General features: G+C 34.9%; 1 protein-coding gene across 4 annotated transcripts in view; it reads left to right on the plus strand.

The window, feature by feature from the left end:
* SLC10A7 (solute carrier family 10 member 7) overlaps positions 1 to 26,170 on the plus strand; it is a 276,385-nt gene that overhangs the window by 9,335 nt on the left and 240,880 nt on the right. For all 4 annotated transcript variants that reach the window (XM_012454014.3, XM_012454016.3, XM_021666719.2 and 1 more), the window contains exons 3-4: positions 6,800 to 6,936; positions 12,231 to 12,306. In XM_012454014.3, the coding sequence (XP_012309437.1) occupies positions 6,800 to 6,936; positions 12,231 to 12,306 (213 nt within the window). The remainder of the gene's footprint in view (positions 1 to 6,799; positions 6,937 to 12,230; positions 12,307 to 26,170) is intronic.

Raw genomic sequence — 26,170 nt, forward strand, 5'->3', positions numbered from 1 at the left:
CGTGACTCTTGCGGCTGGTGCGGCGGTTCTTGGTGCAGAGTAAATGGGACTGGGTCCCCTTCTGGTCCATGTTGGGAACTCTGGGAAGGCAGAGTCTCCCATTCAGCTGATTGAAAAAGGGACTCAAGAGGGAAGCCAGACCGGAGATTCCCGGACAGAAAAGCACCATGAATCTTAATGCCGCTGTTTTAGCCGGCACAGTGGGTTGTTCAGATTTTGGCACTGGGAATCAACAAGTTGGACATCCACTCAGAGACCTAATTTGAAAGTAGGCAATTACAAAGACGACAGGTGGTTGAACTTACAATGATGGGAAGAAACCAGCGTAAAAAGGCTGAGAATACCCAAAATCAGAATGCCTCTCTTCTACAGGGGATCACAGTTCCTCATCATCAGGGGAACAAGGCCTGATGGAGAATGAGTGCGTTCCATTAACAGAATTAGGCTTCAGAAGGTGGATAATAAGAAACTTCTGTAAGTTAAAAGAACATGTTCTAACCCAATGTAAAGAAACTAAGAACCTTGAAAGAAGGTTTGACGAAATCCTAACGAGAATAGACAATTTAGAGAGGAATATAAGTGAATTAATGGAACTGAAGACTACAATACGAGAACGCCACAAAGTATGCCCAGGTTTTAACAGTCTAATTGATCAAGCAGAAGAAAGGATATCAGAGGTCGAAGACCAACTTAATGAAATGAAATGAGAAGACGAGATTAGAAAAGAAAGAGTAAAAAGGAATGAGCAAAGTCTCCAAGAAATATAGGACTATGTGAAAAGACCTAATTTACATTTGATAGGTGTACCTGAATGTCATGAAGAGAATGAATCCAAGCTGGAAAATATTCTTCAAGATATTATTCAGGAGAACTTTCCTAACCTAGTAAGGCAGGACAATACTCAACTCCAGGTAATACAGAGAACACCACAAAGATATTCCTCAAGTAGAGCTACCCCAAGACACATAATCATTAGATTCACCAGGGTTGAAATAAAGGAGAAAATTCTAAGGGCAGCTAGAGAGAAAGGTCAGGTTACCCATAAAGGGAAGCCTATCAGACTCATAGCAGATCTCTCAGCAGAAACCCTACAAACTAGAAGAGAGTGGGGGTCAATATTCAATAGCCTCAAAGAAAAGAATTTTCAACCCAGAATCTCATATCCAGCCAAACTAAGCTTCATAAATGAAGGAAAAATAAAATTTTTTGCGAACAAGCAAGCACTCAGAGATTTCATCACCACCAGGCCTGCTTTACAAGAGCTTCTGAAAGAAGCATTACATACAGAAAGGAACAACCAGTATCAGTCATCCCAAAAACTTACCATAAGGTTAAGAGTATCTCCATAATGAAGAATCTATATCAACTAATGGGAAAAATAGCCAGCTAGCATTAAACGACAGTATTAAACTCACAAATATCAATATTAATCCTAAATTTAAATGGATTAAATGCCCCAATCAAAGACACAGACAGGCAAATTGAATAAAAAGTCAAAACCCATCGGTACGCTGTATCCAGATCCATCTCATAAGCAAGGACACACAAAGACTCAAAATAAAGGATTGGAGGAAGACTCACCAATCAAATGGAGAGCAAAAAAAAAAAAAAGGAGTTGTAACTTTCGTATCTGACAAAATAGACTTTAATAGTAATAAAGACTAAAAGAAACAAAGAAGGACATTACATAATGGTAAAAGGATCAATGCAACAACAGGAGTCAATGATCATAAATATATATGCACCCAATATAGGAACACCCAGATACATAAGACAAATTCTTAATGACTTATAAAGAGACTTGTACTCCTGCACAATAATAGCGGGAAACTTTGACACCACATTGTTAATATTCGACGGATCAACGAGATAGAAAATTAACAGGGATATCTATGATTAGAACTCAGACCTGGAACAAGTAAACTCTGAATATTTATAGAATTCTTCACCCCAGGTCCACAGAACATACATTTTTCTCAGTATCACATTACACCTATTTTGAAAGCAACTACATAATTGGAAGTAAATCACTCTTCAGCATTTGCATAGCATTTCTCAGACTTAAATGAAATATTCGTTGGCTATTTGTTATTTTCTTCCGTTATTCCTTCCTGTTTCTGCTGTTAAGCACAATTACTGGCATAAAAGAGGTTTTTAATACCTATTTTTAGATTGCATTCCAGCCTGGGCAATAGAGCAAGACTCCTGTTCTCTCTCCCCCTTTCTCTTTCTCTTTCTTTTAGAAAATATATATATAATATATATATATATATATATATATATATATATATATATTAAACCACCTCTAAACTCTACTAATTTCATGGGTAACTTGTAATTTAGGAGGTAGCAGTCATATTTGTTTAGTAGTTAATAATACTAAATTTATTTCAGTAGGGATTACAATTTGTGTATCTTATTAGGTCTTAAAATAGTTCATTTTTTGCACACAGGAGACAGTGAATTATTATTGAATTGGTTTATTTGAAAGCATTTGTGTTGGTCCCATTCAAGTTTGATTTATATTGAACATTTCTTGTATTAATCATACATTGATTTAATGATGTGTATTCTAAAATTTGTTTTACTAATTTGTCAAAATTTTAAAGGCCTCTATGCTAATACAATGCTGAGTCTTCAGTTTTATGACTGTTGATTTCTAGTTTTTTGAAATTTTGTTGTATTAAAGTGAAATACAGTCACGTTTAAAATTCATATTTAGTTCACTTCAAACCTATAGTTTGGGAGGATTTGTTACCTAACCAACTGTGGCAGGGTGATTTGTTTAAACAAATACCAATTAAGTGCTTGTGGCTACAAGGCACTGTGCTCGGGATAGAAACAAAGGAAAGCAGGAGACTCAGAGACTGAAAAAGGGTCCTGAGTAGGGCAGAAGATACAGGTTTTTCTTTGTTTCTCAAAGAAATTATTATTTTTTATCCTATTAGCAAATTATTAATTACAATTACAAATTATTATTTTTTATCCTGTTAGCAGAAATGCAAATATAGCAAACTCTAAACTTCATATTCATGCTGTTCGTTTCAAGCCCAGAGCTCTGAGCCTGAATCTCAGCAAATGAATGAGATGAAGGCCAGATAAAGGGTTGCAAGAGAAATTGGTATCTAATGGAAATATTTTTACATCCCAGTCAGAGCCCTGTTTTAAGCAGTGCTTGATGCTGTCAATGAAACTCTGACATAATCAGTACATGAGGTGGAGTGTCTTCTTAAGTTTATTTTAATGGATTTTGACCTATATTACATGTGAATAAGCAAACTATGATGCAGAATCAACTTTTTGATTATTCATGATGGCATTTATTTGACTATGTGGCCCAAATTTTACATGGGTATGTACAGAATAATAACTATTTTGGAATTTATAGGGTTTACTTGCTTTTTCTTTTCTGTTGTTACCTTATTTTATCTTTATGGAAGTATGAAGAAGATATGAAAAATATGTGACTCTGGGATTTTGTGACAGCCTTGAGAATCTTTCTCAGAAGCACTTCCCTGTTGTTAAGAGGCCCCTCATGAGCCAACATGGTTGGTTGTTGTGGCTCGTTTTACTGGGTTCTTTACTATCATTCTGATGCAATGCCAATTTCTAATTGTCATTTATTAGGTCAGCAATATTTTCTAAGCACATTTTAGTTTTTATAACTTGTTTCTGTTGTAATAAAAGTGGTATTTACTTATTGTAGGAAGATTAGAAAGATTAAAAATACTTGCTATTAACTATTAAGACCCACTTTTTATCCTTTTTAAAAGTGTGTTTTATATACATAATATTTAAAAAATAAAATTGTGAATATAAGTATGTATATATACATATTGCAGACCTATACACATATACAAATGTATTCTTACCTTATTTTTATGTAACATTATATACTTTTAATATAATTTAATATTAATATTTAAATTTTCTTTATATGACAAAGAAGTATATTCTATTTACCCTTATGAACATATGATTTATTCACATAGTTCAGAATTAAAAGGTACAAAGAGATGTATAAGTCTTTTTTTCACTCTTTCACCGGCTATCCAGTTCTCTTCTTTGGAGACAAACAATGTTAACAATTTCCGTGTACCTTTCCAGAGATATTATTTGTAAAACATACAATTGCGTATTCCACACCCCTACAAATTGTATTTCATACTGTTTGGCACCTTACCTTATTTTACTTAAAAGATGTATCTTGTACATTGTTTCACCTTAACACATAAAGGACTCCTTTTTTTTTTTTTTTGTACACCAAATAGTATTCTGTTGCACGGATGTGTCCTGGTGTATTTTTGTTGTCCTCTATTGATGAACATTTAGTTAATTTACAAGATTTTGCTATTACAAACATGTTGCAAAGGATAACCTAAAAATATGTTATTTCCCATGTTTGGAAACATATGCAAAGGATAAATTCCTACAAGTGGAATTGCCGGGTCAAATGATATATGTAGTTTAAGTTGTAACAGATATTCCAAGTACCTAGAATGGTGTCAGATGCTCAGTAAGTATTATTTAAATAAAGGAATGAGTTGCCAGATTGCTCTCTGTAGGTTATGCCAATTTATATACCTATTGATCCTGTAGGGGAGAGATTCTGTACATCTGCATCCTCATCAGCAAGGTATTTAATAACTCATAACACTCCAATTACATTTTAACTTTTTAAATGATTCTTTTTGGACATTTGTTTTCAGATTTTGCTCTAATAGATAATGCTGTGATGATCACTTTTGTGTATAAATGTTTACAACCATTTTGTATATCCTTAGGATAAATTCCTAGTCATAAAATTCTGGGGTCTAAGAATATGAATTATATAGTCCTTGATATATATCACCAAATTCATTTTCAGAAAAGTTATGCCAATTTTTACTCCTATCGGAAGTATATGCAGGCTGGGTGCAGTGGCTGATGCCTGTAATCCCAGCACTTTGGGAGACTGAGGTGAGTGGATCACCTGAGGTCAGGAGTTTGAGACCACCAGCCTGGCCAACATGGCAAAACCCATCTCTACTAAAAATACAAAAATTAGCCTGGCATGGTGGTGGGCACCTGTAATCCCAGCTACTTGGGAGATTGAGGCAGCAGAATCACTTGAACTCAGGAGGTGGAGGTTGCAGTGAGCCAAGATCACACCATTGCACCCCAACCTGGATGACAAGAGCGAAATACCATCTCAAAAAAAAAGTATATGCAAATGCCTTAGTGTATTCCGGCTAATCATTTCATTATGGTATTTTAAAAAATAAAAATACTAATATTTGTTTAGTGTTTATCAAATGGCTCTGAATATATTTAAATGAGATTTGGCTTCAAGACTGTTGAGAATTTTCTGAACTACTGGTGCTTAAGTTTTCTCTGGAGTGGAGCTCTAAGAGTTCTGATTCACTGTAAGGATGGCTTTCTTTCTCTTAGGTCTGATCCCAGAACCAAATGTGACTTCTGGTAGGCTGTGTTTTCCAGTGGTCCCAGATTAGACTCAGATTACCAGAAATTCTTTAGATGTCATTTAGGGATGTCTTGTGACCTAACAGGAAGGAACTGCTTTGTTTATCTCCACACAGGGAGATAGACAGTAGAAAGTGATAGACTAATCTCAGAATGTGATGGAGCCAATGAGTCTGCATTAACGTACTGCTGATTAAGCTGATAAACTTTGGCTAATGTCTCTGAGGCTGAGGATCTCTTGAACATCTTACTTGAACAAGGGGGCCATTATAGTTCTATACTTATAACCAGTGACTCTGGCATAGTTGAATATGCTTTAATGATCACTTGTTTGTTTTAAAGGAATATACTTTTTCTACTACTTTCCAATTTTGTTTTATTTTGGTTTTCCATTTTGTTTTTATTTCAACATAATATAAACTCAAATGCAAGTATTTTTTAGTTTATATATATTTGAACCCCAGAAGTTAACTAATTATCCCTTTTTTAGTTATCAACCTTATAACATGTGCCTTGTTTGTTATGTTTAATGTGCATTTTTACCTCCTTGGGGCAGCAGTGGGAGAAACAGGCATGGGGTTGCTAGCATGCCAGAAAGGGCTTTAGTTCTGATCTTCACCATACAGTAGCTCTCAACTTCAATTTCTTCATCAGTAAAACAGGAATAATAGTATCTACTTACTGGGGTTTCTTGTGAGGATTAAGTGAGATAAAATGTAAAGTGACAAGCTCAGATTATGACATAAAGCTGGTATTCAGTTAATGTTAACAAAGAATCTAGTGAGTAGACTGTGGAAGGAAATGCTATTCTGAGTTAGAGACTATCATTGAGGGAAATATTTTTTAAAGTATTATTTGTAGATTTAGTAACATCTTGTCAAATTGAGGCCTATAGCCTTGGTGCAGTGAATAGAGATTAATTACTATATTTGGTTGAAATGTGATAGGTATTATTAGTTTTTTTGAAAAAAATTATTATTTTATGTAGGTAAACATATATGTATGTTGTTCAACAATCCCCAAATCTATGTTAGTATATAGTTAGCTTAGTCCTGGTCCAGAATTTTGCAAATCTGATTTGTGAGGGCATATTGTATATTTTAAAGAAACTAGAAAAAGAATATTTAAGAAATTTTATACAAAAATGCTTTATAACTATCATGAGTAACTTTTTTCTCTTGCATTCTGTCTCATATGCATATACTCATACATAAAAATTTTAGCTATGAAAAAACTCAAAATTAAAAACTAACTCACATGATATTATTTTAGTAGCAATCTCCTTTCAGGAATAGTTTTCTTACCTTTGTTTATTTTGTCTTCCTCATTTTTCCAGGAGCTGACCAGTGCTTTGGTGCATTTAAAACTGCATCTTTTTATACAGATCTTCACACTTGCATTCTTCCCAGCAGCAATATGGCTTTTTCTTCAGCTTTTATCAATCACACCCATCAATGAATGGCTTTTAAAAGGGTATGTTTAAATCTTTAAAAGTGAGTCCACTTTTAATGGGGCATCTCTAGAGACATTATTGTTTCTATGGCAACTATATACAAAAGGGCTTATGTGTACTATCTTAAAAGGAAGTAAAAACACATCTTTGCTTCCTTTAAAACAATAATATTTCATCAAGGCGGTTCATATTAACAGAATCTTAAGATAAACCCTCATGCTTCATCCTAAGGTTTTAGGATGGGTACTTTCTGGAGAATTTTAAAGAATGGTCTTAGAAGAAAAATGGAAGGGACTAGCAGATGTAAAATCTGTATGCATGTCAATTGGATAACAATGTAATTAGATAATGGCTGAGTATAATATGTGTTTTAGAAATGTGTAAGAAAGAAAAAAATTCATATATGTGGGATAAACATTTACATTTTATTCTGTTTTATGTTTAATATAATAGTTATTAGAACTTAGAGCCTGAAGATTGAATTCTGACCATATCCCTAATATACTATATGTGACTTTGAGCAAAGTTTTAAAATAGTTTTTAATGTCAGTTTCCCTGTCTAGAAAAGGAGGATAATCATAGTTTTACTGCTTACTTACCAATGATGTTGGAGATGTCAATTGAAATTACTTATTCACTGATTCAAATTATTTATATAGCTTCTACTTTGTTTCAGGAGTTATTATAAATATTGGAGAAACAACAGGGAAATGCCAGTTAGTTTTGCTTGTTGGGGAGTCTCGGGGGTGCAGTATCAATAAACAAGTAAGTAGATGAGCAAGATAGAGATAGATGATGTAAAAAGAGCAAAACAGTGAGGTATGTGAATGTGGTTGGGTGGGCAGGCTGGTGATTAATTTAGATTTCAGAGTTCAGGAGGCAGAATGTTCTAGAGAAAGAAAACAGAATGTACAAAGGCTGTAGGGCAGGATCAAGCCTGTTGTGTTTTTTAGTCAGTAAAGCAGTCAGGAAGGCCAGAGCCTGGTGATGTAGAAGAAAAATACCTTGTTTTAGCAGTAGAAAAGTAGGCAGGAGTGAGATATGTAGAGCCTTATAGGCCACGGTGTAGCATTCGGATTTTATTCTGAGTGCTACAGGAAGTTATTGGAGGGACTGAAATGAGGGAGTGATGTGGTCTGATTTATGTTTGCAAATGATTCTTCTGGTTGCTATGTGGAGAAGAGATAGTAGAGGGGCCTGAGAGAAATTAACTCAGAGAGTAGTGGTGAGGTAGCAGTTCAATAGAAAGAAATTAATGTGCGCCAGATAGATTTTAAAGTTAGAGCTTTCAGCAGTGATGGGTGGGGAGGATGTAGAAGTAGGACAGAGGAACCAAGGGTGACTTCTGGGTTTTAGGTATGAACCACTGGGTAATTGGTAGCATCATTTACTTAAGGGGGGAAAACTAGGTAAGGAGGAATGGTGGAAATCAAGAGTGCTGTTTTGGCCAGATTTAGTGTGAGAGAATGAATATCAAATTTCATGAAGAAGTATATAATGCCACATAAATATGATAACATCATTTTAGAGCAACAATGTATTATGCATATCAAGAACCTATAGTTACTGAATTATCTGCCATGTGTAGGACACTCAAGGAATACAAATATATTTACTCATTTTTATTGTCTCCTGGGAACTTCCAACCTAGTTGGTTATGTAGGATGGATGTATATATATGAAACCTAGTAATCACCAAAATGGGGCACCATGTGATTTGTCAGATGAGTGGTGTGATCAGTTAAAGAATAAGTAGTTCAGCAAAGGCTGGGTACTTTTAGAGATTTCAAAAATGAGACATTAATAGGATACAAAGATAAAATGTTTCCATGGGGTCAGCTTGCAGAAGGCCTGAACTACTGAGCATTTGAAGGTTTTGCATTTGAAGCTATAGATGATAGAGAGAGAGCTGTTAAAAATGCTAAACAAGCGAATAACAACATGTTAAAAAGTGGCTACTAAGGAAGATTAATCGGACAACTTGTAATCTCAATGTGCTAAATAATACAAACAATTTTGACTTCAAGATGTTGAACTTAAAGGAGTATACACTTACCCTAATTGACTTAGAGAAAGCTCTTCCTAGCTTAGTGTTTTTTCCCTTCTCCTCCCTAATTTGAAAGTAATGTTAACTTGAAGGGGTTGCAGAATCATGTTTAAGTTGATGAAATAAAGATATTCTGAGCACATGCTCCTTATCTGGCATAGTAAAGGGATAGAGTGAGGTAGGGAGAACATTGATCAGGCCTTTGTAAGTATCCAGATTAGTTAAGAAGCATCTGGACAGGGATGCTGGCAATAGTCATGGAGGAGAATGGAAAGTTAGTTGTGGTGACAGATTGATTTTTGAGGAGCAAGTGGAGTCACGTCTAACTTCAAAGTTTCAAACTGGATTATTATGAAAAAAATGGTCCCATTGACCAAAAAATATGTAAATTCAGAGGGGAAGTTTATTTTTTAGAAAATATATGAATTCATTCTGGAGATCTGTTGTACAGCATGGTGACAAGAGTTAATAACATAAACTAGAAAATTGCTAAGAGAGTAGATACATACATTAATTAGTTGGATTGTGGTAATAATTTCACAGTGTGTGTGTGTATATATATATATATATGTATATATACGCATATGTCAAAACATCATGTTATATGCCATAAATTTATACAATATTTGATTGTCAATTATATCTCAATAAACTTGGCAAACAAATATATAAATATAATATTAGACATGCTTAGTTTAAGGTGGCGGTCATAGGCAGCTACAAATTTGGGAACTGTAGTTAGGGCTAAAAAATATAAACTTGAAAGTATTCCTACAGATTGAAAATAAGATTGAAAAGATGGCAGGAGAGGCAGCAAAAACAAACAAACAAAAAAACCCACCACCACCCACCACCAACAACAAACAACCCAGAATGGGCTGGTTTAAAAGACGGAAGCTAAATATTAAAGTGCTCTGAGAAGGAAGAATGTAAGCAGAATGAATATGGGGAAAAAGAGGCCAGATTTGGTGATTTGGAGATTCCTGGTTACTTGAAGGTTACTATTACTAGTAGAGGGGGCAGAAGTCTCATTTCAGAGAAGTAAAAAGAGAATGATCAGTGGGGCCATGGAGGCAGGTACTTTTTAAAGGTCAAAAATGAGTCACAGTGAAAAAAGTAGGTGTATCTTGAGGAGTCAGCACCACTCATTTTGCTATTAGTTATCTACATTTGTGCATTGACTCTTCTGGCTCCTTGAAGGCAGGAATAATGTTTTTACTTCTTTTGTATAATTCCTTCCTGTAGGATTTTACCCATAGAAGATATATGTATTCAACATACAGTTGGCAAATTTTTGTCTTTTTTTTTTTTGAGATGGCGTCTTGCTCTGTTGCCCAGCTGGAATGCAGTGGTGTGATCTTGGCTCACTGCAATCTCCGCCTCCTGGGTTCAAGCAAAATTTTTGTCTTTTTAAAGATATGAGAATTTTGCTTTTTTGTACATAGAAGGGAAGGGGCCAGAAGAGGAGGGATGAAAAAGCTAGAAAGATTGAAAATGCCTGAGAGGATCTGTCCTAATATTGGGGGTAGGGGAGATAGAGAGGCTGAAGTGAGAGGCCTAGGTAAGTCTTTGACCCATGAAAGTTTTACCCCAGATAGGTGGCTTTGTGAGTTACTTAACTTCATTCTTCACTTCAGTTTTCAGTAAGATGGGAATAATAATAACATTTATCTTAAATATAACTTTTGAGGAATAAATGAGATCATATGTACAGTGTTTCATGTCTACTACAAATGGCAGATGCTCAGTATTAGTGATGATGATAGTGGACTCTAAGGAAGGCTGAGAGATGATGAATTTATAATAGGACAGAATTCTCTAGCAGCTTTTGGAAAAATAGACCTGGAAAGAAGACCATATTGAGTAGAATTGAGCTGGAAATTTCATAAAATGTGTTTTCTTATGCTTCAATTAAAATGAGTTTAAACATTTTTATTTTTTTTCCTGTTTCAGAGCTGATGTAAATCCATTGCATAAAGTTTAGATAATATATATTCTTACAAAAATGAGTAAAAATATAGTTGACCCTTGAACATTGTGGGACTTAGAGGTGCCAACCCCCATGCAGTTGAAAATCCACATATAACTTTTGATTACCCCAAAACTTAACTATGACCCTAACTGTTGACTGGAAGACTTACCTATAACACAAAGAGTTGATTAACATATATTTTATATATTACATGTATTACGTATTATATACTTACAATTAAGCTAGAGAAAAGAAACCTATTAAAATGATAAGGAAGAAAAATATATCTACTATTCATTAAGTGGAAATGGATCATTATATAGGTCTTCATTTTTGTCATCTTCGCGTTGAATGGATTAAAGAAGAGGAAGCGGTCTTGCTGTCTCAAGGGTGGCAGAGGCAGAAGAAATTCATGTATAAGTGGGTCCTCACAGTTCAAATCTGTGTTGTTGAATGGTCAACTGTAATGTTTAATCATACTCATTCAAAATCTGTCTTCTATGCCCTATATACACTTTCCACTTAGAGCAGCTACTTGTTCTCCCCCGAAGGTATATTCTATATGAATTTTGAAATAATTAAAAAAATTATAGTACTTCAGTTTACTATTCATAGTTTCATTTGCTTGTTATGAAATTTATTTTCTGTCCTAAACTAAGAGAAAAGACCTGTCATGATCTTGGGCATGTGCACATAATTTAATAAAAACCAAATTGAGAATAGATTCTAGAATTTACTACAGAATCTGAATGCAAGAAGTATATGATTGTTTCATGCCTGTTTCTATAATGTTGTTACAACATTAAAATGTCTTTTATGAGATTAAAGTTTGAAAGCTGCTGTTTTATAGAAAGCAATTCAAAGATATAAGCTTGTGTCTTGTTAAGTATTTTTGAACTTTAGAAGTGGTTTTGAAGGTTTAGTTTACCAAGAGACTGTCTACAAAAAAAATGTAGGGCAAGTATTTTTTACTTTACCTAAAAATAACCTAAGATTATATACACTTGCCAAATGATCAGCCATTTTGTATTCCTTGGCTGCTTTTTGAATTGTATGATAAGGGCTTAAATAACTTAAAATAGACTCACTCATAAGAGATTAGAACCTGTACATTTGCAGCAACTTGTAAGCCACATTGCATTGTGTAGAATTGTCTAAATTCAACAGGGCATGTGCATCAATAAATATGCTCTTATTTTCATTTGCTCAGCTCTGCTATTTTAGAATGAATGTAGTGAAAGCTGTCTATGATTTTTAAAAATCTGTTTATAGTTGGATTTTCTTTTATTTTTCAGTTTGCAGACAGTAGGTTGCATGCCTCCGCCTGTGTCTTCTGCAGTGATTTTAACCAAGGCAGTTGGTGGGAATGAGGTGAGTCATGGGGCTAACTTATTTAAACATAAGTGCATGCTCTGCTTTTATTTCAAAATTATATCATAGTTTTAAACATGAAGGGTGATGTTGCAGAAAACTCCTAGCCATAGCAGTTTGTGAAAGAAGGGGATGTACTCACATACTAGCATAATGCTAAAATTGATTATGATAGGTGGAATTTCGGATTTCAAAGAAAAGAGCAAGGGAGATGAGTGACAAAGAGATGGTGATTTTTCTTTTATCTCAGTGGAAAATTGGGAGACAAAGGACAGAGAAAACCTGGGAAAGGCATTTTTCATCCAAGATTCACAGACTGAGGCATCTAGTATGGCTATTCCTATGTTCTTAAAAAATTTTTAACAAACTAAATTGATGGGAATAAGTTCAATATGTTTAATGGCAAGTGAAGATGACATAAAAAGAAGAAATTAGGCTAGGTTTCTCAGATGAATTCAAAGAGATTGTTCAACTACTAGGGGACTGTGATACAATAATTGTATTTGTATATTGGGGTAGCAATTGTCTAATGCAGAAGCTTCTTATAGGGGATTCTTCTTTGGTTGAAAGGCCCTACAACTGTATACTGAGGGACATTCATTTGTGATAGCTTCTTTCTCCTTTTCTAGTTATATTCTCTCATTTAGAAAAAAATATGCTATTAAAGGAGGGAAGATATAATGGGTTTCCACTTCAGTTCATTCTTAGGATTCTGCTTTCAACAACTATTTTCATTTCCATCCACTTTATGCTTTCCAAAAATATTGAATACCTGCTACATTCTTTTTGAAAACAGGTTTATGGAAGTATCATTGACATATAACAAACTGTATAAACTTAAACAGTTTAATGTTTTGACATGTGTACATTTGTGAAACTATCATCACAATCAAGATAGTGAACATATCCTTATGTATATCCATCTCCATATATACATCCTCAAAGAGTTTCCTACATCCCTTTGACATTCCTGCCTTCTGTCCTTCTCAATACCCCTCTTCCAGGCTTCCTAGGCAACCACTGATCTGCTGTCTGTCACTATAGAATAGTTTGCATTTTTTAGAGTTTTGTGCAATGGAATCATACAATGTGTGCTTTTTTTTCTAATCTTTTTTTTTAACTAAGCATACTTATTTTAAGATTCATCTATGTTGTGTTCATTAATAATTCAGTACCTTTTATTGCTGAGAAGTAGTGTTTGGTATAGATAATACTACAAATTGTTTATCCATTCACCTGTTGATGGAAATTTGGGCAGTTTCTAATTTTTGGCTATGAGTATTCATGTAGAAATCTTAAGTTTATATATAATATTACCCTCATTTCCTTGGGAATACCTAGGATTGGAATGGGTATATCATCCGGTAGGTGTAAGTTTTAGTACTTTTCTACCAAGGAAGAATCATCTACAAATAATTATAAGTTTCCTATAAATAGCTTCTGATGTAAACCATTTCTATCAATATACAAGCATTCTTTTACTACATATGTATGTTTAACTTTTAAAGAAATTACCAGACTATGTTTTAAAGCGGTTACACAGTTTTACATTCCAACCAGTAGTGAATGAGAGTTCCAGTGTTCTACATCCTAGTTAACATTTAGTACTATATTTTCAGTGTTTTTAATTTTTCCCATTCTAATATGGTATAGTGATATCTCACTGTGCTTCTAATTTAATTTGTATTCCCAGTGATATTGAGTATATTTTCATGTGTTAATTTGCTGTTCATATGTCTTTGGTGAAATGTCTATTAACTCTTTTGTTCATTTTTTTTAAATTGGGTGGTGTGTTTACTTATTGATGATCATTTAGAATTCTATATATGTTGAATATAACTCTTTCATCAGATATTTGCTTTGTCAATATTTTTTCCTAGTCTGTGACTTGTCTTATTATTTTTTACTAGTGTGTTTTGAAGAGCAGGATGGTAGTAGAGGCAGTAAAGGTGATTGGATTCTGGATATATTTTGAAGGTACAGGATATGCTGATGAATTAGATATTGGGTGTAAGAGAAAAATAGGGGTCAAGAATGACTTTAAGGTTTTTGGTTGAGCAACTGAAAGGATAAGGTTGCTGATACGGAGAAGTATGCTATGTGAGAACAGGTTTGGGGAGTCTTAACCTACAGAGGCTAGGCTATTCTGGGATCACTAAGAACTCCAAAATCTCAGTGGTTAAAAATATACATTTATTTCTTGTTCAAGGTACCTGTCCCATGTGGGTCAGTGGGAAGGTCTTTTGCAAGATACCAGATTGATTGGAGGCTCTACCGTCTTGTAGGTCTACCTCCTGGATGGAACACACAACATTTTCAGTTGCCACAGCAGAGAGAAAGATTGGAGAAGCACAAATGGGCTTACCACTGCCCAGGCGGACAGTGATACATGGCACTTCTGCTCACATTAAATTGGCCAGAATAAGTCTTATGGCCTTGCCATGTGTTGTCATTTATGTGCATTTAAAAATAGAGATAGAGCCTGGATTCAAAGATAGAGCCCTGGATTACTCCAACATTAAGAGGTCAAGGGAATGAAGAATAAGCAGCAAGGGCAATAGAGAAAAGCATCAATAGTGAGAGCAGGAAAAACAGGGGAGCACTGTGTCAGCGAAGCCAGGTGTCCTGGAAACCATGTGAAAAAGCATTTGAGGAGGAGGGTCTGGTTCGCTATGTAAAATATGCTGATATAAGTTGTGTAAGGTAAATTCTGAAGATTAACCACTGAATTATGCTACATGGAGTTATTGGCAGCCTGACCAGAGTGGTTTTGGTGGAGCATTGGGACAAAAGCTTATTTGGAATAGGCTCAAGAAAAAAGTGGGAAGAACAGAATTAGAGATAGAATTAGAATTAACTGTTTTGAGATTCTCTGTGATGAAAGGGAAAAGGGAGGCTGTATTAAGGGATGTGGGGTAGAAATTTTTTTAATGTAGAAATAACAGCATGTATGTATCATGATGAGAATGGTACAGTAGAGAGGAAACTATTGATATAAGAGACAGTGTGTATGCTGGAGTAATATATTTGATCAAATGAAAGAGAATGGTATTTAGTTGTATGACTTTCAATAGGACCTTGGGCTGTTTATTTATAATAACAGAAGGGATGGCAGAGTGTGTGGATATGGATGTGTGTAGATGGGTAGAAGGGGTGCACTTGGTCTCTTTTAATGAGAATGATGTTGAGGTAGGTAGTACTGATGTTTCAAAAGGGAGGAGAAAGTGTGCATTTGCCATGTAGATGAGGAGAGTGAGTTAACTTCAGAGTATGGCAGGACTGCTAGGCTGGACTAAGGAGCCAGCTGAAATGCATAGACATACATTGAAAATGAAGCCAAGCATTGTGGTTGTGTGTTTTCTCAAAGGCACATTTAACTTCTTAGTGTAAGAATGAAATTGGCAGATAGCGGGATTTAACCAAAGATTTCATTATGTCAGGTAGTTATTTCTGTTTGCCATATAATTAGTGAGATACAGGAGGTATAGGAGTTTTAGACTAGTATGCACTGTGGTTTTCTTTCTACTGTGATTAGAGATAAATATGATTTATCTAATGTAATTACATTAAGAGGTGTGTAGGCTAAATTGATTTAAGAGGCTATAAAATCTTTTTGTTCTCAACTTTTGGCCAAAGTTCACATTTCATCCATATCCTTGACAGTAACATATAGCTTCTAAAGTCTACTTACATGTTTATTCCCTCAGTAGATAAATTGTTTACATTAATGTTGCTTGTCAATAATGTGGAATTTAGAAATATCTCCTTTGTTTTCTAAAAGTGTTAGTCCATTTCTTTAAATGTTTATATTATATAGCTTCATGATTATCAAACATTTTTGTAGACCAGAGGTATTAGATACAATTTTTCATTAATCTTGAATATCAAGCTTCAGAAATGAAGTTTTCATAGTACAGTTTGGTCCTATCTTCTTATCAGTAGACTATTTCATATTTTCACCAGATTGTAGGAGAAAATGATCTGCAAGAAAAGGTAGTTGAAAAGTTTAATATTTTCCTAAAATAATGTTACTAGATAAGTGAATGTAGACTTTTATTGAGGTAAATATGAAAGAAGGTTAATCTTTTATATAATACATTGGAAAGAATTTAATCTAAGGATGGACAGTGAATTTGTTGATGCATGTAATGAGAAGGTCCACAAGCTGGGCCCACTGTCACCTACCATTTGATGAAGGCCCTGATTCTGCTTTTCTGTGATTCTCTGCTCTGCCTTGCATGTAGCAGCTCTGTACTCACATAGTACAGCAGTAGAATTGCTGTGGCATATTTCTGTGTTGCATTGTCCTTGCAAACTGTTCTTGATGGTGTTTATATAAGTATGAAAATGTTTTCCTTCAGAATTTTGTGTTATCACCTTTTTCACATTGAGTTTATGCTCAAGTATATTTATATATTTCTTTGCATGTGATATATATATATGTTTAATATGTGCTCTCATGTACTATAAATAAAGTGTATGGTTGAATAGCATATTTGTTTTTAATGATTTGGGAATGTATGCAGTTGTAATGGTGTCATTTGAAATGATTATTTTTATTTTGCAAAGTTGTTATAGACCTTAGGAGGAAATTTGTTTCTGTTACTTACACACCTTTCATTTTAAATGATTTTCAGTAAAATTGTTATACCAAAATATTTTGTCATGGGTTGTACTTTGGCAAGAAGTAACTTTATCACTTTTTGTTAGTTAATAGAAATCTGTTCTTATAACTTGGGTTGTTTTTGTTTCAGTGAGCCAACTAGAATTTATAATAACTTTTAGCAGCAGAAGGAACTCAATGTATGTGCATAGCAATGTATATACATACACTGAAATGCCAGTATATTTCTCAGATAGACAAATGAGACTGTTTAGTAGTAAAGCTGACCGACAGTCTTTTTTTGTGGCTTTTACATTTTAAACTATTTTTATTTAAATACTAGATACATGGTCAGCTTCTTATTTGTGATTGTTATTTATTCATTTGAATATTTTAAACATAAGTTTTCAAAATTGCAAAATTATGGAGTGTGCTTTGTCATGGTCCAGCTGGTGGTGATTGTGGTTGTGTGTATGTGAGTGTGCATGTAGTTGTAGTTCCTTTTTAGGTAATAGAAAACGTAATAAGCCCGGGTATGGTGGCTCATACCTGTAATCCCAGCACTTTGGGAGGCCAAGGCGGGGAAATCATCTGAGGTCAGGAGTTTGAGACCAGCCTCGTCAACATGGGGAAACCTTGTCTCTACTAAAAATACAAAAATTAGCTGGGTGTGGTTGCACATGCCTGTAATCCCAGCTACTAGAGAGGCTGAGGCAGAAGAATTGCTTGAACCCACAAGGCGGAGATTGCAGTTAGCCAAGATAAAAAAAAAAAAAAAAAAAGAAAAAGTAATAAGAGTTGGTCAATCCGAACTTTATTGCCAAAAATAAGATAGATCAGAATGTTTTATATTTTATTTTGACTTGGAAGGGAAAAGATAAACGCTTATTCATTGTTTAAAACTATATATATTTGTTTAGTTTAAGTTTCTGTTCTAAATATAAGATTCTGTGATTAAAAAAAAATTTGAATATTTTCCATCCAAAATCCTTACACAGGTTTTAAACCTGATGAGACTTGCTAAGCGAATCATTGTATTTAAATTCAAGTTACTTCCGCCTTACAATAAATATCACAGAGTTTTTTTTATAAAAGAAAAAGATTTTTTTAAAGAAACTAGAAAATTATTCCCTACGTTTGGAGAGGGAGTTACGTGGTTTTCATAGTGTTGTAGAAATATTTCATTTCTCTATTATTTATACTGGTGTTTAGTGAAAAAGCAAGAAAGGTAGGGTTTGGGAAAAAGGCATTGTCTTCTTTTATCTCCATATTGCTTCTTTTGCATGCTGAGAAAAGGAAGAATTCAGCTAAAAGCTATTGCCTAAAAATGTGGAGTGAATATGAAGTCTTAACTTCCAAGTAAAGTTGCAAAGCTATAAACTGCAAAATTTTGAGAGCCTAGATATTAAAACAAGTAGAAGAGAAATATAATTAAGGAATTTCTACCTTCAAATACCTGAAGGATAAAAGAAAAAGAAAAGCATTAAGAATCATAATAGATAAAATTTAGGGCAAGTTAGGAAGGAGTCTTCAGTCAGATCTGGGAGTAATATTTAAACTCTAGGTTATCTGTGTTTAAAACCAAACCTGGTAATTCAAACCATGAAAATAGGCACCTTTACCACTAGGAGCAGTGCACTGATTATAGGCATATTATTTATGTTTATTTGTGGTTTTTTGATTGCTTGTTTCTTAAAATGGATTTCATGGATCACTTGCACTGGCATTACCTGAAAGAATGGAAAAGTAAATTTAAATTCTTTATATCCACCCTAGACGTATTGAATTAGAATATTTAGTGGATGGGTCTCAAGAATCTCCTTCTTTTTAAAATTATGAAATCTATCATAGCTACAAAAAGCTAAAAAAAAATCTGTCATAGCTACACATATACACAGTTTAAAGCACAATATGTGCTTCTATGTCCACCAACCAGCTTTAGAAATAGAATACAGTGTTCAATCAGTTGTTAAGTGTCAATCTTAAGACACTGTTTTCTACCATAGAGAATAATACGGATAGTAAGATCTTACAGGGGAGATACAGTAATCTTTTTCTCACCCATAAAAAGGGTCATAGCTGACATCCCTATAACAAATGGCACATTAACAAGAGAAAAGCATAACAAATTTACTTACCCAAAGTTTTAGATGACATGGATGATTTCAGAAATGAAGACCCAAAGAGCCAGGGGAAACTATATTTTTAGGCTGTCTGATGAAAGAAGCGGATGGTTGTAGAGAAACATGTTTGGAAAAAAGGGGTATGCTCTAATGGTAATAAACTGGGGCAACTTAACAAGGCCAGGTTTTTCAGATTCTTTTCTGTGTAAGAAATGTTTTCCCCTGAGTGTGAGACAGGACACCCATCACATGAGGATCTTCAGGGGAGAAGGGAGGAAGTCAGAGTGACTTTTCTGCTATCTATGATCCACCTAGGGGGAGAGGAATTCTAGTTTCTATGATCCATTCAGGGGTAAGAGAAAGAGGGACAGGAGACAGGAGGGCAGGAGAAGGTTAGGGAGACCATCTTGCTTTTGAGGCCCTCTTGTCTCTCTCGGCTCAAAAGTACTCAGTATGCCAAGGCACCATGGGCTTTAGGGTATTGTGTTCTGAGACCTGACAATCTGGTGCCTGACTTTGAGAAGCTTTCATTTAATGTGATATTACAGTATTCAAAATCTCTACTTCATGTTATAAGCTTCACCTAAATAGGCAAATGGTGGAATAGTTTTAGAGTGACCCTTATTATTAAATTATTGTTTTCCATTTTAGTGTAGAAAAAAACAAAATGCACTGCAAGTAAGGTCAGCTCCACCCTGCTGTGTGGGACAGCCAGAACTTCAGGTTAGGGATCTAGACTGTGTTTGCTACTTGAAGCATTAGGCTGTGGTCTTGCCTAGTGTAGTATTAAAACAGTGTACTTCTTTTAATGCAAGCATATTTAGCTGGCATTTTATTATATTTTAGTTAGCAGGTTGAAGGATTTTAGAACCTTTTGATAGTCATGCCGAATTCCAAATACATTTTAAAGAAACATTTTGATTTGGGGTATAAAAGAAAGATAACAAGTATGTATATGTGCGCATGTGTGTGCGTGCGTGTGTGTGTATGTGTGTGTGTTTACTTTCATCAATGAGGCTGGTGCTGAAATCTCTTCAAAGACAATTTAAGAATGTCTCCTGAGCAAAGAAAATTATTACATGTGGTGAAGTCTTTAAGTCATAGATGAAGGTCATGGAAGTCTGAGTGTATTTAACAAAGGTTTTCTATCTGCTTGGAAAGCAAATGAAGCACTCATTACTAACTTTAAAAGTATAGCTATGAGATTTTTGCTAAAGGTGAAAGATCAAGATCATCACAGTCCAAATGGAGACTGAAAGTTCAATTTCTGACTCATGAGTGAGGCATGAAACATTTCAGGGTTATTTTGCATTATCTGTGGGGAGTTGGTCTTGCTAATCCAATGCATTAAGATAAGATTCATTGAAACATTTATAAAGGCAGTTAGAGTAGATCTAATCAGCAGAGAGGACTAGGAGTGAAACGGAAATCTGATCTGTCAGTCACTTTCTCCGCTTTAGCAATTCTTAGCCTTTCTGTTCCTTACCTTTCTTTTCTGTTAAATGGGGTTACTGCTTTGGCTTGTAGTAGAAGGCTAATGGCATCCTGGAGGAATCTTATATATGAAAATCATTGTCAGCATTGAGCCTTCTTGCAAGCAGACATGTATATTTTTTAGCCTCCCGATTGGTGTGCTTTCTGAGAAGTAGTAACAGCTACTTTTCCCTCTTTGACAGATGAAAGAACAGAAGTAACAACAGCAGCAGCAAGAAATTCTATGTCTCTACTCTTCTACTGTATCTACCTTTTAGTATCAGTCTTATCTTCCAGATTGGGCGAGAGTTCTTAGGAGGTAGAAAGAGTTGACTGTGTTTGTTTTAAGCTTCTATAAAACTTGTGAAATGTACCTAGATTTCCCTAGATTTTTGTGTAACTTAGAATTTTCTCATTTAACCCTGGTGACCTGCAAATTGTCTTCATTTTTACCTCTCTAACCAAAAGGTCCCTTTTAGTAGGTTAGCAGTGATTTCTAGTCACCAATCCCAGTGACCAGTTCTCAGTTTTTATCCTCCATGACTGATGCCTTAGTCACTCATCTCCAGATTCCTTCTGCTTCCCTGACGCTCATCTCTCCTGATTTTCTTTCCATACCTCTCATCGCTTCTTATTTTCTTCTTGTCTGGTTCCTTTTCTATCCCAATGGTATCTTCGAGAGATCTGATCTAAGACAGTGTTAGCCCTGCTAGATTCCTGTTTCTGAATTTTTCTTCTCTATATAGCTAAAGCCATATGACCCCCATCTTTAGGTTTGACTATGCCTCAGACGTTAGGGCCAGTCCTGTTCTTGGGGAGAAGTATTTACATAACTCCAGTTTAACATGCTGTGGCACTGTATTACCACCTTTGCTGACCTTGAGCACAGAATACCCTGCCTTGGAATCAAAGCATGTGCTTAATTTTACTATTACTAACTTAGTGGTCTCAGTAAGTCCTGGACCTCACTGGCTTTTGGTTTCCTCATCCAGGAGCAATAATATTTGCATTCTCATTTCATAGGATTGCTTACTTGATGTAAGGGAACACATCAAGTAAGCATCAGCATTATCATCATTGCAGAGGTTTGTCACTGATGAAATAACTGGGTTTTCTGAGTCAATATTATTGCTGTCACAAGAACTTGATCTTCTAAGTTTGCTCATTCATTCACTTCATTCATCTATTCAAAAGCATTTTGAGTGCTTACAATAGCTTGCTGTATATACATAGTACATTTATAGAATTTTCAGTTCAGTAAGAGATGTAAAACAGATAAGCAATAAATTGAAGCATAAGATGATTTGTATTTAAATAAACTTAATAAACTGGATAATTTCAGTTTATTAGTTTGCATTATAGGTCTTCAGTTTGTTTTTGTGGTTTTTTTTTTTTTATTTTGGAGATGGAGTCTCACACTGTCACCTGAGCTGGAGTGCAGTGACAAGATCTGGGCTCACTACAACCTCCGCCTCCCGGGTTCATACAGTTCTCCTGCCTCAGCCTCCCGAGTAGCTGGTATTACAGGCACATACCACCACGCCCAGCTAATTTTTTTGTATTTTTAGTAGAGATGGGGTTTCACTATGTTGGCCAGATTGGTCTCGAACTCTTAACCTCATGATTCGCCCGCCTCAGCCTCCCAAAGTGTTGGGATTACAGGTGTGAGCCATCATGCCCGGCCAGTTACTTTTTTGTGTAAGTATTTTCTGTTATAACCTGATATCCCCAAGATAGCTCCTTTAGGAATTAAAGAGTGTGGGGAGCCAAATTAGTAATTGAAAGATTACTTTGAGAGTTTAGAACTAGATAAAGGGTACTGAACAGATTTATAGGATGTTTCTCTGAAACAGTAAAGTCTAGAAAAGCATCCCAGCTCCATTCCAATGAACTGCAAAAAACAAAACAAAACAAAAGCCACGAAAACAGTCAGGTGTCATATCTCTCTTAAACAGTTCTATATAAACGTTAAAAATGTGTTATCAACCTAATTCTCCTTGTTCAGTATCAAAATATCTGCATGTATGATGACTAGCAAAACATTTTTTGATAATTTGGTTTATTTTGATTAGTTATATTTTAAATATTAGACTTCCTTTTTAGAGAGGCACTAATCTAAACAATAACACACTTCTAACTTTTCTTTTAGCTAATCTAATTAATGTTTATATTTTTGCATCTTATTATAGAGAATTTGATTATTTTTACCTTTATTTCCAAATTCTGGGCATGTGCCTTTTTTAAGTTCTGTAGTTTATCTGTGCAACAACTACATGCTAGTTATACAAGTATTTGTGTATTTTTATGAAGTTGTTATTCTTGAAAATAGAAGACTTATTCTCAATATTTACTAAATCATGGAGTTATGAAAATGTAAATAAATTAACCCTCAGAAGACTTAACATCTTCTTTTGGCTCCATCCCTAACTAGCTCTGTGATCTTGGGTAGTCTTTTCTTCAGCTTTTTAATCAATTGTATGTAGGCATGGTTGTTTTAGATGAAAATATTTTCGGGAAAAAAAATTAGACCCATGTAAATGAGAGGAGATATTCTGTCACTTTAAACTGTTTGCTTTTTGGTGAAATATGATCTATTTTTATTGCATTAAATGTAGATCTTGATGCTTTCTCAACTTATTCTATTTTTATATTAAGATGTTTGGCATCTATCAGACTGTTTATTAAGAACATGGCTGGCTGGGCGTAGTGGCCCACACCTGTAATCCCAGCATTTTGGGAGGCCAAGGTGGGTGGATTGCTTGAGCTCAGGAGTTCCAGAACAGCCTGGGTGACGTGGGGAAACCCCATCTCTCCAAGAAAATACAAAAACATTTAGCTGAGCATGGTGGTGTGTGCCTGTGGTTCTAGCTTCTTGGGAGCTTGAAGTGGGAGGATCCGTTGTATTGGGGAGGTGGAGGTTGTAGTGAGCCAAGATCCTGCCAACACACTCCAGCCTGGGTGAAAGAGTGAGATCGTATCTCAAAAAAAAAAAAAAAAAAATGGACAGTGTATAGGCCAAAGGAGTCAGGTTTAATCTGTATTGCATTGCTACGAACTTTAGAACTGATTCTGTTAAACTTTACTTACATTACCAAGTCATCAGGTTATGTCTTTCTAAGTATCTAATATCCTGCTTAGTGCAATGAGATTTTCAAGCATATTATTCATGGCCAAGAACACTTGGATATAAACAAATGGTTCGAATATATTGAGTGGGCTGAGCTGCATTCTAATCAAGTGTCAAGATATTGGCCTTGCAGGTCCCTCTGAATGAAGGCTGGCCGGCCTTTTTTCCTTCTTTCCTTCCTTCCTTCCTTTCCTTCCTTTCCTTTCTTCCTTTCCTTCCTTTCCTTCCTTTCCTTCCATATAATGAACAGGTAGAAACTGAAAAGTTTTCCAAAATATAGTGTAATCACTCTTTCTTCATTCTTTCCCTCTCCTTTTCTCCCACTTCCCTCCACCTTTTTCCTTCTCTTCCTTTCCTTCTCTCTAATTTTGGAAAAATAATGCCAATCATTATTCACTAAATTGATTTTGTGACCAGAGCTTGAAAAACATTATCCTAAACTCTAAAGTATATTTGCCATTCATATTTCCTCTTGAGTCAGCTCCTTTGTTTCTCTTCACAAACTTTTTTGCCTTTAGCATATGCTCTGGGGGATTTCTGGCCACCTATTACTTGCAGACAGTTCCTTTGGTATTGGTCCAGGCTATTTCGAGGACTTTGTCTTCTGCTGAATTCTTCTGCTGCTTGTGGTCAGCTCACCTGATCTGTGTCAGCTCCTATAATAAAGACCTTCTCATCCCCCATATCTAGTCGCTGAAGGCTTTCCCATCAGTCAAGGCCCAGCTCAAATATAGTTTTCCTCTCAAAAAGCTGTTGTAGATGCCCAGTCAGAATTAGTCTTGTCTTCCTTTCAGAATACTTTGTTTGTACTTCTGTTGTGACACTCACCCTTAATCATATATTTTTTGCATATATTTGGCTCCCCAATCTGAATTTTCTTTGTGGGAACTACTTTTCTTTTGTATCTTTTTAATGCAGTGTAGGAGTAGCCTTAATAAAAATGGCAAAAAAAAAAAAAAAAAAAAAAAAGGGCTTGGGGAAGCTGGAGAATGATCCAGTTTCCTCCTAGTCATATCATGGTTGAAGTAATATCCACAACTGTAGCTTCTCCATCTCTCTTTCCAGGATCCTTTCATGTATTTACTGTACTAAAATAAAGAAGGAATAGAATTAAATAATATAATAATATCCTAGATTGGGCATATATATTTTTTCCTTCATTCAAGTCCATTTTAGTTCCAGTTAAGAGAGCCTATTGTGGGAATTATTTAGAGTTTATTCTTAATATTCATTCTTAATAGTGTTTCTCATTTACTGATTCTTCAAATATAGACCCTGAGAAGACGTTATGATGAAGTTCAGTTTCATTACAGTTGCCCAAAGTTTACACTGGTTTGAAAATAGTACACCTTCTATCAAATAGGCAAACCATGGTAGTTTAACTCTGACAAACAGCCTGGGAAACTAACAACATGAGGTAAAATATTTATTTATAGTTATTTACACTAATCTTTGTTTAAATGCATGATGGTATTCTACAAAAAATGCTTTGGACTTTTGTGGCCCTCTAGTAACCCATTAGACTGATTATACCTAACTCTCATTTGAGTTTACAGTGAGTCTTTGTCAAAATAAGCCATCATGAATACTCATTGCATTCGTGCAATGAACTTGTTGGCGTGTATGTATTCTTTTTGTTCTTTTGAAGTTTGATATTTCTAGTTCCCTAATTATTATTTAATTGCCAACTATTTTGTAGTGTTTTCATACGTGCTCTTAAGGGTAGGCTACATAGTCACATTTTGGCATGAGAAATGAGAACTGGCAGTGTAATTTAAAAATAATCTGTCATGCTCAGTCAGTCTATAAAGACAGACATGAATTCTGTTGACTTAATGTCATCATCTTTTTGTAGATAACAAAAGAATTACAGAAGTTTTGTTGGAGGAATTATGTAGCTCCCTTGAAAAAAATTTATTTTCAAATTGTGTTTGAAAACATATCAAAGATAATCAAATAAATAAAGAAAGAAATGTTTGAGATGATGGACATGCTAATTACCCTTATCTGCTCATTATACATTGTACATATCAAAATATGTACCCCATGAATATGTAAAATTATTTGTTAATAAAAAATAAAATATTGAAAAAAAAATATCAGAGGGTAACCAAAAAGAACCTACTTTAAGAAAGAGTTTGCCTGTGGTCAATAAAGTTTTACAACTTCAGGCTCGGTTGATAATAAAGGGACCAATAGAGAAAGAGGAAAGCTGTTAATTAAATTACAAGCTTGTTTGCTGAGTAGAGGAGTCTTTTACTGTTGAGTGAGAAAAGCCTAGTCTCAGGTTTTACAAAGCCTCTTAGAGATGTGAAGAAGTGTTAGCACTTTTCTGATTTCTGATCTGGAAGGGAAAAAAAGAGTACAGCCGAAGGATGCACAATTCTAGGAGGCACTTTTAACCTGTGGGCAGTTTCTTTTCCCTGCGTGGATTTAGTGAGCTGCTACTCCTTGCAGAGTGAGGGATGACCACAATCGCAATAAGCTCTTGCCATCAAAATGGTAAGATTAGCCAGTGAGTGCTATGTGTCAGTTTTT

The sequence above is a fragment of the Aotus nancymaae genome, unplaced genomic scaffold, assembly GCF_030222135.1.
Source record: "Aotus nancymaae isolate 86718 unplaced genomic scaffold, 86718_ANA_hifiasm-v0.15.2.pri h1tg000033l, whole genome shotgun sequence".
NCBI lineage: Eukaryota > Metazoa > Chordata > Mammalia > Primates > Aotidae > Aotus > Aotus nancymaae.